The sequence below is a fragment of the Odontomachus brunneus genome, unplaced genomic scaffold (genome assembly GCF_010583005.1).
Source record: "Odontomachus brunneus isolate Ranch 3 - 2012 unplaced genomic scaffold, Obru_v1 Obru_scaffold_092, whole genome shotgun sequence".
In the NCBI taxonomy this organism is placed as follows: Eukaryota; Metazoa; Arthropoda; class Insecta; order Hymenoptera; family Formicidae; genus Odontomachus; species Odontomachus brunneus.
Genome location: NW_022639542.1, coordinates 969,359 through 981,559, shown reverse-complemented (window position 1 = coordinate 981,559; position 12,201 = coordinate 969,359). Strand labels below are relative to the sequence as shown.

At 52.9% G+C, this 12,201-nt stretch overlaps 1 protein-coding gene across 7 annotated transcripts in view; it reads right to left on the bottom strand.

The window, feature by feature from the left end:
- LOC116848284 (mushroom body large-type Kenyon cell-specific protein 1) overlaps nt 1–12,201 on the bottom strand; it is a 380,233-nt gene that overhangs the window by 53,717 nt on the left and 314,315 nt on the right. For 6 of the 7 annotated variants that reach the window (XM_032824190.1, XM_032824189.1, XM_032824191.1 and 3 more), the window contains one exon: nt 3,631–4,915. In XM_032824190.1, the coding sequence (XP_032680081.1) occupies nt 3,631–3,724 (94 nt within the window). In that variant the 5' untranslated portion in view covers nt 3,725–4,915. Of the gene's footprint in view, nt 1–3,630; nt 4,916–5,987; nt 6,202–12,201 lie in introns of all 7 variants that reach the window. The other variant, XM_032824192.1, reaches the window with a different exon arrangement.

The following is a 12,201-nucleotide window of genomic DNA, read 5'->3' as shown; positions in this document are numbered from 1 at the left end:
AAAAAAAAAAAAAAAAAAAAAATCGACGAGACGCAAAGTCGAAGAGGAGCGAGACCAGTCGTTCACGAGGACTCTCGAAATTCGCACGAGATTTCGGGAGATGAGAGCGCCGTTGTTCTAAGCAAGGAGAAACTGCATCGCTCCTAATCGCGCACGTGCACGCCCGCCACGCCGTTGCCTCGCGACGGGCTCTGCCGTCGGCGTCGATCTCGCGCGGTGGAGGCTATAACGCGGCAGGTTACCTTTACCTAAACTACGTCGATCCACTTCCGCGTCTTCACGTCCTCGGAATCCGCCTCTGTCGTGAAGTCGTACGGCGTACTCGTCGTGACGGCGCAGTAATGTCCAAACGACATTGTCGTTACAGTCGACGGCACTCGTGGCTCGCGGTGCCCTCGCGAGATCGCGACGCCCCGTCGTCGATTCTCGGCTCCTCGTTGCCACGAAACGCGGCGCGACGCGGGGGTAGAGGCTTCATTACGTCCAATTCCATGCCCTCTCTCGCCGGCACTGCGAGATACGAGTGTCGCGATTACGTGCGTACGAGCCGACGCCGGGGATTACGCGGCGCGTGACGGTAACGCGCGCGTCGTGCACTCTCCTCTTGCTCCTCGCCTCTCTCTTTCTCCTTCTGTGTCTATCTTTCCCTCCTCCTCTTTCTCTGACTCTCTTCCTCTCCTGCCGCTGCACTTGCACTCCCGAAACTTGGAAGCTCGCCGCGATCACAGCGTGCCGGAGAATGAGGTGGCGCGTGTAACAGGTGTAACTAGCCGAATCCTGCCGCTGAGCCGTCGCGCGGAGCAACAGTTTTCCAACTCGGAGAGTCGTCCACGGCGAAGGACGACGACCCTTCGTCGGACCCTCCGCCTTTAGAACTCACTCACTGAACCGACACCTCTGCCGTGCCTACCGGCGTCGCTTGTCTACCCCCGACACCCTCTCCACTTCGGTCAGATCTCTCTCTCTCTCTCTCTCTCTCTCTCTCTCTCTCTCTCTCTCTCTTTCTCTCGTCTGTCCACTACCTCCTTGTCATGCTACCCGACGTGTCGCTGTTGCTGTTACTACTGCTGCTGCTACTGCTGCTGATGATGCGTGCACTCGCGCGTATCGTAGGAATACCGACGAGATTTCGAAGACCGGTTCCACCCTCCGTCACCCTTTCCCGAACGCGCACTGGTCGATCCTCCAAGATCGTAGAAGTCTCGAGAGGAGAGGCAGAGGAACGCGGCGCACACACGCAACTCGTGTCGACCCTCCCCCTCTCGCCTGTTCGCTTGCCCTCCTGCTCCTCCTCCTCCTTGTCCTACTCCTCCACCTCCTCCACTCTCCGTCGAACCTCCACTGTCGGCTCCCTTTTTAGGACCTTTTCGCAGCGGAGAACGAAGATGAGATACGGTAGAGAAAGAAGGAAGGGGCGGTGGGTCGCCGGAGAGGAGGAGGAGGAGGAGGAGGAGGACGGCGAGCGCGCGAGGACGAGAGGGTAGGACGCCTCGAGGAAGGATTCGCGAAAATGTCTCGACCACCAGCGGCAGCTGCGTTTCGAAATGAGGAGCGACGCGAACGAGAGGTGGCGGCGACGGTAGCCAGCAGGAGGAGAGATCGGCGCACGGGGAGAGGGAGGTGGGGGACCGCGAGGAGAGAACGACAGAGGATGCGAGGGGATGCGAGGTCACAAAAGTGGAGGAAGAAGCGTAACGGCGAGTGCACGCAACACCGACGCGTGCGGAAACGTGCGCCTTCCGCGAGTACCGGAGCTCGCCCCTTGACGAACTAACCGAAAGCCGAAGAAGGGGAAGTCAGGGAGGAGGAGGACGCGGAGGAGTACGCCGACGTGGAGGACGAGGAGAACGTGGAGAAAGAGCGGAGGAAGCAACGAGGGCTGGTGGGGTCGCGACGGCAGCGGAGGGGTGGCGGGAAGGAGAGGGTGGCAAAGAGACGAGGGAGGGAGAGGTGGACGGAAGGCCGTAAGAAGAAGAAAAGAAGGTTTCGGGCGGCGGCCGGGATCGCTCGGTTGTCTGTGGTCAAGGCACGCAGCTTGTGCAGTATTCTCTGCGCGTCTGACGCTACCCGCCTGCTACGCGACGCCGACGCCGACCGAGGGGTAAGCGTCGTCGACGTGGAAGGGTGACGCGAAGGGGTCGGGAGCAGCCTGTCTCGCGAGCCTGATTTCGCCACCCTACCCTGCACGGGAAATTGCACGCGCGGCGCCTAATTCTTCCCGCAGCTTCTCACGACGCCAACGAGGACGCGAATCCACCCTCCCGACTCGGGGTTCTTTCCTCAAATCGCGGAATTATTCAACTTGGCGCGCTGCGCAACTTAACGCCGCGTTATTTTTGCATTCGGTCGAGTGTTTAACTTGACCCTCCATTTTTGTATTTCTGTGTTTCTTTTTTTCCTTCTCGTTGCCAAGTCCACTCGCACGAATGAATGAGACAGCCATTACGTCGCAACGCGCGCGAGAAGTCCAATCTTTATATAGACCGAGAGGCACCATTCTCGGAACGAGAAGCAATTATCTATTCGCATAAGATCACTCTCGAATTCTCATCGGCGTTGCGATTATAGAAGACTATGTCATTGAGCAGACACTGAACTGCGTTACGCAACGTGTGGTTGACTCGGTACCGAAGAACCGCGGCTCGTCACCGAAATTGCAAAATAATTGTATTCGAATTACATATCGAATGAGCACGTGCACGCTCGTTGTCTGATTGAGTAACACGTTATTGTGTAACACAGTGCAGTCGTCATATTTGAAGTATGACATCCGACGCGGAAGAGTCATCACTCGGACGGACGGACCATCGTCACAGAGAAACCACGTCCTACCAGCGGTACGCAACCAAAAACTTAAAACCGCACGGGAAACTACTAACGGAATATTATCGGATTTTCCGGCAACGTGGTACCACCCTGTTGAACGTACAGGCGCGAGTAGGAGTCACGCCTGGCATATAGTCAGCCAGGATTCGGCGTTTCGGTTCGCAACAGGTCTCAACCACCAGCGTGTTTTCTCTTTCACTCTCCCACTTGCTCTCTCTCTCACTCTCTCCCTCTCATCCTCTCTTTCTCACCGCATCTCTCTTTCTCTTCTCATCTCTCTCTCTCTTTCTCTCTCTCTCTCTCTCTCTCTCTCTCTCTCTCACACACACACTCGCTCGACCTCCACTTTCGCACACTGATAGAGAACTCACTCCTACACTATGTATCCTCGGCACACATAGAAACTCATGCGAAACGTAGGCAAACGTACATACGAACACACACCCACACATTCTTCCGTTGATATACACAGGACTCTCGTCACGACACATGCACACACTCATCCACCCACGCAACAAGCACGCAGTGGTGACACGCCTCTCTTGTGCGCGCAAACCGCGCTCGCGCGAGCGTTCGGTCGTCGCGCGAGCTGCTGCACACACGCGTGTGCCCAAAGACGTTCTTCTCGCGGGTCACACGCACATACGTACGTACGAACGTACGCACGTACGCACGTACGTACGCACGCATGCACCAACGCAATCCAATCTATCAATGTACGTACGTATCACTCTTACGTACATATGTATGAGACATGACTAGTCGCCTGAAGCGACAAAGAGAACGACTCGACTCTTCACTCACCGACTACGAAGACCATATTCTTTGTCCATCGCAGCAGTTCCCGTCGGATGTGTCTGCGTTCCTGTATGCAGCGGGCATAGGGGCAATCCGCCATTTTTGAAATCACATCTTAGGATGTGTGTGCGCGTGCCGGCCGGGTACGCCTGCCTCGTGTTCCCGCGTGGATGTCCACCCCCTCCACCGCCGGCGCTCCTCCGTCCTCGTCGTCGTCGCCGTTGTCGCCCTCGTCGTCGTCGTCGTCGTCGTCGTCGTCGTCGACGTCCTCTCTCCTCTTCCTCCTCTTTCTTGCACTCCCTCCTACCCCTTGCCACTCCTCCCCTACGGCCCTAGTTTCCCTTCCGTGCCTCTTTCCGATTTCCACCTTCTACCCCTCGTCTACTCCCACCACCTTGTTGTTCCTCTCCTCCTCTTCGTTCACCTTCTCTTCCACCACCGGCGTACCTGTGTCTTTCAGCGCGCCTCGTGAGCGTGAGACGTGCGTGAGGGAAGAAGAGAGTAGCGCGCGTGTACACGTCGCCGCGCTAACGTGCAGCACGCTGCCGGGTGCAACGTCACGCGTGACGTAGCGAGTTGGCAGGAGAGGCTGAAGTCAACGTCGTCGTCGTCGTCGTCGTCGTCGTCGTGGTTGTCGTCGTCGTCGTCGTCGTCGTCGTCGTCGTCGGCGTCGTTGTCGGAAGCCGCCGGTGTAGTGGTAGTAGCGGTTGTAATGGTAGCGGCGGTGGCGGTGGTAGTGGGAGTCCTGTCGTCGTCGTCGTCGTCGTCGTCGTCGCCGTCGTTTCGTCGGCCGTGGCGCGGCGCGGCGCTCCTACACGAGCGTCGGAGGGATGGCGAGTCGACGGTGTCGTTGGCGGTGGCGGTGGCGGCAACGGCGGCAACGGCGGCGAGGTAGGGATGAAGCCGCGGAGGGACGACGACCACGCTACTCCTCCCAGGTAGCGGGACAGGGTTAGGGCACAGAAACGCACAACACACGTGCACGCTTGCGCCCTGAGCGCTACGAGAATGCAGTCTGTCGCCGCCGGCGCGTCCTCTCCCGCTTTCTCTCTCTATCTCGTTACCCCTCTCTCACCCTGCCGTCCTCCCCCCGCTCCTTCCGGCGAAGATGTATGTGCCTTTCGCACAGTGGTCCCCTCTCTCTCTCTCTCTCTCTCTCTCCCTTTCTCTTTCTCTCTCCCTTTTCTTCCGCCAAATTCTCCTACGACGCTCGTTTCGCCGACCTTCCTCGCCGTCCTCTCGCGCGAAGATGCCCGCAGCTCGCCGGTAGAGAACCGTCACCGGTTGCTATCTGAAACAGACAGAAAGAGGCGATCGGTCAGTATCGTCTGAGAATTCACGAGGAGACTCGTGTCTTAGAGATAATACTTTGCTCCTCCGCCGCCATGGCGCGCTATCGCCGAGTACATATGTGATATATATATATATATATATATATATATATATATTTATATATATATACACACACTCTCGATAGAGACTCAAAAAGTTAAACTTCCGCCGTCCTATTTATTCGCGCATCGATAACCTTCGACGCGCGTATTCTATCTACGACCATACATCGTCGCGGCGACGAGACATCCTGAATTCTCGCCGATTCCGTCGCGCACCTGTGTGCAAAAAGCGGAGAGGGCATCCCGAAACAGGAAGGGTACTGCTGCTGCTCGAAATGAAACATTGCCGGTAAGAAGAGCGTCAGAGCCGACGGTGTACGTAGGTAGGTAGGTAGGTAGGTAGGTGGGTGGATGGGTGGATGGGTGGTTGGTGGGGCGGCGTGCACTCTCTCACGCGGTGAGGCGACACGAGCAGAGAGGTAGAGGAGGTAGAGGAGATGCAGGAGGAGGTAGAGGAGGAGGAGGAGGAAGAGGAAGCGGGGGAGACGCAAGGGGTGAGCGCGGGAGGGTGGCTATAGGGGCGGATTCGCGCGTTCTACGCCCGCGAGGGGGCAGGTTGCCTCTGCGAGGTGCAACGGGGGTGAGCGCGGCAAGCGAAGGGAGTGAGAGAGAGAGCGAGCGAGCGAGAGAGAGGAAGATGGAAAGAGAAAGAGGAAGAGCGGGAGAGACAGAGAAAGAACTAGAGAGAGAAAGAGAGAGTGAGAGAGGAGAAAGAAGGAAGAGTGCGCCTAATATGCAACAAGAGAAAAAGAATTGGCGATCAATAGGTAGTAGCTGGTAAGCGTCCTTTCATCCGCCCCCGCGGACACCTCGTCCTTTCCGTTCTCCCTGTCCTCCTCTCGCGACCCACCTCCTCTCGCTCTCGCCTCCTTCCGTCTCGGCAGTCTCCATCCTTGCGCCATCGCCCCTCTTAACCCACCCTCCGCCACTGGCCACCTTCACCCTCTCGTTCACCCCCTACCCCCTTACCGATTCTCTCTTGGGTTCATCGCGAAACTCCGCCACTCCATCGCCTTCGTAGCCGAGACGACCGCTCTAGTGCGCGCCTAAGTTTGTCTCGGCGCCCGAAGACCAAACATCGCCTAATTAGCTGATTATTTCTTTCCTTCTGTTCCGACGCCCTCGATGATTTCATTAAACGCACTCGCTGCACTGCGGTAGGTTTGATGTTTCCGAATATCGTCTATGAAAAATTAACGGAGGATCGATATTAACACGTTTTTTTTATCATTTTTGTGCAAATTACTTAATTCTCGATTAATTTAAAAACCAATATTTATGCAAAAAGTTCATAGACATACATATGCGTAAAAAAAGTTGTAGCTTAGTAAGGCAATCGTACTGGGATGATTATTTGAAGAATTGTTATTAAAGTTTCACTAAGAGAAAAAGAAGAGGAATTAAAACATTTCTGAATCGCTTTCAAACTATACGAATCACTGACGCGTCTCTGTCTGCGCATATTCGTTGAGAGGAAAGTGAAAATTCATTCCGCCCCGAAGGATCAACGATAAAACGAAAAAGGTGCCATCATGAAGGGGCATTTATTCCCCCGGGCCAGTTTGCCCGCGTTTCTAGCGGTCAGTTGACCCAAAGAAATTATACTCGACGTCGCGCACAATAATGAGAAACAAGTACGAGGACACACTGGCTCACGTAACCCCCAACAGCGGTCACGTGACAAGACGAGCGTGCCGAACGCCTCTCTGATCTTTCTTTCGCACAGGTGCAATTTACTTATGCCGGATCGAGCAGAGAACCCGCCCGGTATACACACAGCTCCGATTCCGCCGGCGCGCGCGGAAGGAGGATACTGCATATTTTATATTCGGTCGTGTGCCGAACCCTTCCTCGCGCCCGTCGCCGTAAATTCACGAACCCGGCTCCTACCTGACTTTGATTCGATCGCGTTTCCGAGGAAAGGCCCCGCGTGATTTCGCCGGCGATTTTGCAACATGCCCGACATTACGTAACGACGTAACGACAAACTCGGCGACAAACGGCCACTCTCTATGAGGGTCTACGAATCAATGTGCAAGTGAAATCTACGAATCAGCAAAGTGTCTACGAGAAAAAAAAAATTCGCAAATACATCCTTCGTTATTTATAAATTAGAGAAAAAAATCGATCGGTTTACGAAATGTCACAAAAATATTATTATGCCTATTATATACGTACTAATACATATTATTATTATTATTATGAATATTTCTCTACACTCTTTTTGAAAATTTTATACGAGGAATTACGTGCGCACGATATTTTCAACGTTAAATCGCCTCGTTCACGCATTGCCCTGGCGAATATCGCGAATGCGCGATTCCACACGAGCACAGCTCTCTCTCTCTCTCTCTCTCTCTCTCTCTCTCTCTCTCTCTCTCTCTCTCTCCCTTTCTCGCGTTCAGATATTCGCGTTAACGTTGTACGCGCGGCTGGAATATAAGAAGCAAAGAACACACGCGGGGCACGTCTTCCGTGCCATCGATTTTTCCGCGACGCGACGCGACTCGACGCGACGCGACGCAGGATGCAACAGATCGAGGATGATCGTATGTTGGATGTATGTACGCGGCGCGCAGCGATCGAAGTTGCGCGCGCGAGCACGCGGCCAACGACGTTCCTTAAAAGCATTTGATGCCCGCGATTGATATTCCGCTCGCGTGTGCTCGTCTCTTCGTGGTTCGCAGTCCCGGGGTTAACTCGGCTCGCGATACCGCTGACGGCGTAAGATCGATTTGATGCCCGTCCTAGGTAAGCCTATGCGAACGATATCGATGAAACGCGCCGGGCTTTCGAGCCCGTGCACCACACACACGCTCCGCATTCGCGACGATGTGCATGCATACCGGGTGCCTCAGAGCTCTATCGCTTTCTCTCCCTCCCTCCCTCTCTCTCTCTCTCTCTCTCTCTGCACTCTACCTCTTTCTCTCTCCCGCTCTCCTTTTCCCTCTCCGGCGAGGCGACGTCATTGAACCTTGTCGCGGGCGCGCTTGATGAGGGTAGGTAGTCTCCGACTAGGAGCTTCCGCTACCTTGGCAATTAGTTGGTCCCATTACTTACGAGCGCGCGAACATACGACCGCAACTTTCGTCAATTGCATCGTCAAGCCTGTTCCTGCCTGCGGCCACACGCTGCTGTCTTCGCGCGCTCTACGCGATACGCCACGCGTTACGCTTTCGCCACGGTGTATGTACGATGTGTGCGCTCGAGTTTCTTACGGCGTCATTGAACCCTCCCCCGAACGTCGGCACGGTCGATGATGCGGTCTCGGAATTAGGCATCGTCATTCGTCATATAATATGCCGGGGGATTTCACGAGAGGTCTGGATTAGACGTCTCACGATCGAGTCGAGATTGTTCCAAAGGGGAACGCGACGTAATGTGAATGTTTCATCGGAATTTGCAATTTTGCAGAATGAAATCGACGTTGGAGTGATAAAAGTTGGAATAGTGGAAGTTGGTGCTGTTTGGCGAAGATAAAAAGACCAACATTCGCATTTGCGCATTCCGCGCGCCGTACGCGTAATACTTCCGCGAGAAGTCTTTTTCTGGATTCACTAATTCAAAATGAATGACGAAAATAATTTGACAGCGTCGGAGGCATCCCCGGAAAATGATCATCGGGAGCATTCTTCGTTCTTTCGTCTTCAATATCCTTGAATACGTTACATTTCGATCGCTATATATTTATAGATCCTTCAACTCGCGATACAGCGCGATCGGGCCTCAGCCAGCTGAGCGAATGAGAGCAAATACACACCTACAAGTATACACACACACAGCCTATGATTCACTCGCATAGACTCGCGCACCCCTCTGCCCCGATGCGGCGTTACCCTCGCGACTCCCGATGCTAGATTTCGCGCCTCCGCTGAACTGCCGACGATTCGGACCAGCAGATCGATTCAAGTCCACGATTGTGGATCTGAAATATATTACAGGTATTCTCACGTCGCTGAAATCTTATCAGAAATGCAGACAACGAGCGGATTAACTCGCGTGTAATCAATTAAAGAGCAATTAAGAGAATCGCCTTGTAATCCGACGTTAAAGCCGAGCGGACGTGAAACTCTATTAAGAATCAGCCACGTGTGGACAAATTTGTGCATACATATTACATCGTTATTGAAGTTTCGCGACCTTCGCGCGACAGAAGGTCCGTTGTCGAAGGGGTGCTCGCGCTACTGACGTTCGTGCTCAGAGACTCAAAAAGCTCTCTGTATGATATCGATCGCGAGCGCCTCGCGATGAATACTCAAATTCGGACAGAACGGAGAGAGAAAGAAAAAGAGAAAACGTGTTATTTATTTACATCGCTTTGAGTTACATCCTACAAGCGCAACGATAAAGATTACAATATTGACACAGATGCAATAGATAGAGTGGCATTTAAAATTATTTCGTGTATAGTACGAGTTGACTCAGGTTAACACCATCTCTAACGAAACAACATAAACTTGACGAGAAATGATGATAATACGCCAAATAAAAGTGATAGAATAGTAACTTGCCTTAGTAACTTGAAACATTTATCGTATAAATGAGAGAGACAGTATTAAATATGAATGTAATGTTAAATCATATTAGAGACATCTAACATCTGACAGCTATCAGAGAAGGAAAGAGAGAGAGAGAGAGAGAGAGAGAGAGAGAGAGAGAGAGAGAGAAGATTACGAATCAAAGATGCTAGAAAAAGTTTCCTGGCGAGTATAAGCAACAACAACAGGTTGAGTGACTCATGTGATCGGACCAGAGTGGAGCAGAGCGGAGCGGAGCATCGATCATTCCGCGAACGTTCCGATAACGACAATCGTCGATATCCTTATTGCTCGTTGCGCCGTGTTGCACGTGCACACGTGTTCGCGGCGCGATCGACGTCATCGCGATGTTAGCTGTTTGTCGATAATGCCTGCAAAGGTGGCGAGAAAAGAACGTCGCGCAGCGCAATTTTGTATGCGCGTCCGTCGTGGTGTGCATGCCTGCGAATCGCTGGCGTTTGCATCGATCGCACGCGGGAACGGAGAATCTAATACTGATCGATCGAGTCTGCGTGTCAATCGCATTCGCGGTTGCTTCTCGAGCGTCGGTCTGTTCGCCGACCGCGGGCTGTGTCTTGCGCGCGCTTGCATCCGTGGGAATATTAATAAAGTAAAGGATGGATATGTAAATTGCTAGGAGAGAGATAAAAGTAACTCGCGAGAAAGGAGAGATCTCGATTTGAGTCCGTCGTTGCGCTCGGAGGTCACGTGCGCGCGAGGCGCGCCGTGTGTCGAAGTGCACGGTTTACTTAAGGCACGAGCAGGTGGAAATTAAACGCAGCCGTTTAATTATCGAGATTCCCTGTAGCACACGGAAGCCTGTTCCAGGGCGTCCGCGCTGTTTCGCGAATCGATTTAGCGTGGAATGTCACTAAGTAACGATGTGAATCATTGTGGAATGCCGGCTGCAAAGAATACCGAGGAACTTCCGCTCGAGTACTCGATAATGCTCATGGCCTCAGTGAGCCGACTAAACGAGACCCTTTGAGATCGCGTGATATATCGCATCTTCGCGGAACAATTCGTCTACGAAGGTACGTCAATTTTGCGCGAATGTGTGTGACGAAATTCTTCCTCGCATCTGCGAGGAAGACGGCCGTATCGTGAGATGGGAACTTACAAAGATCGATGATACGTAACTCCTACTTTTTAGAAGAGAGAAAGAGGAAGAAATATAAAAAAAATGAACACGTAAAACATGTTTTTTATGAGCACAGTGCGCGCTCGTAAAGTTAAACGTCCGATTTATCGATTAGGAACGTGTTTTTGCCTATTTTTAAGATCGTAAAGCCGAAATCCCGTTTCTTGCACGACACGCGCGCATAAATAAAGTCATAGTTGAGCTGTTATCGCGAAGCACTGTTCCCCTTCTGGCCACCGAGTCATCGAGCGAGAGCCCGATAAGAAGCGCGGCCAGAGACTAGGGATGGAATTTCGAGGACAGAGCCGTGACGATAAATATATAACAATTGGCATGCACATAGAGAGAAGTCACGTACATGTCAATCGTCATATATTTATCTCCGACTCCGTTTTCGAAATCCCATCCCTGCTAGGGTCCCGCGCGCAACTCGCTTGTACTGCAAAATGCACAAACGCTCCACCGCGAATACGTAAATATCATTTCCGCGATCCTGCCGCGAATACCGGCGAGAAGGTGTCTGGAATACACGATCTCGAGTGGCAACTTTAACGCGGCCAAGCAGAACGAAAGTCCGACACGATATTACGCGAGTGATTCGATCCGCGGAGATTGTTCTCGATCTCACGAAGAGAAGGACGGACGAATTTGCCGATTGGTACTACTCGTAGAAGCGCTTCGACGATTAGACGTCAAGACACCCGAGTCCGTCGTTCAGTTTCATCCGAAACTCGGCTCGACTTCCAGCGTCAGATTCCTTGCGTAAATCGAGCCGAAGTAGCCGGGACAGTTTGCGCGCGACGTATCCGCGACACCTTCGCCGGCCACCTTACTACTTGCTCGGCCCCTATAATCGATTTTCCCATTACGCGGATCCGAAGAGCACCTCGCACACACGCTCGCGCGCTCTCGTTCTCTCTCCCCTCCTCCCTCTCTCACTCTCTTTCTCTCTTTCTCTCCCTGCTTGCCGTGTCCAGCGTGCATTTCCGTTGCGCGGTGAACAAACGAACTCTCGATTCCCACCGACCTCGCCCCGACTCACACCACCGACTCACCATCGAGACACCCCTCTATCCCGCCGATTCTGTCCGCCCTTTTCCTCGTCCTTCGTTCCTAGCCACGCGCACACACATACACATGCATACACATACACAGTCGGCACCATGGCGCGCCGCCGATTTCAAGACAATATGATCGCGATCTCGATATATTTCCACGCACTCTTGGTAATTGATCCGGTCGTCCGTCGGAATTAAGAGCGGGTAAGATAGACGACTCCGTCAATGATCGTGCGGCGTGGGTAATAAAACTGCTTTTCTCCCTGTGGATGTCTTCGTCACGTAGACTTGCCTCATAGGTGTAGTCGTTTTTGGAAACCCAGAAACAAGTGCTCGAAAGATGCGCGAATAAATAATAGTTATTTGATACGACAGTAAGAATAAACACGGCAAATCTCTCTCTCTCTCTCTCTCTCTCTCTCTCTCTCTCTCTCTCTCTCTCTCTC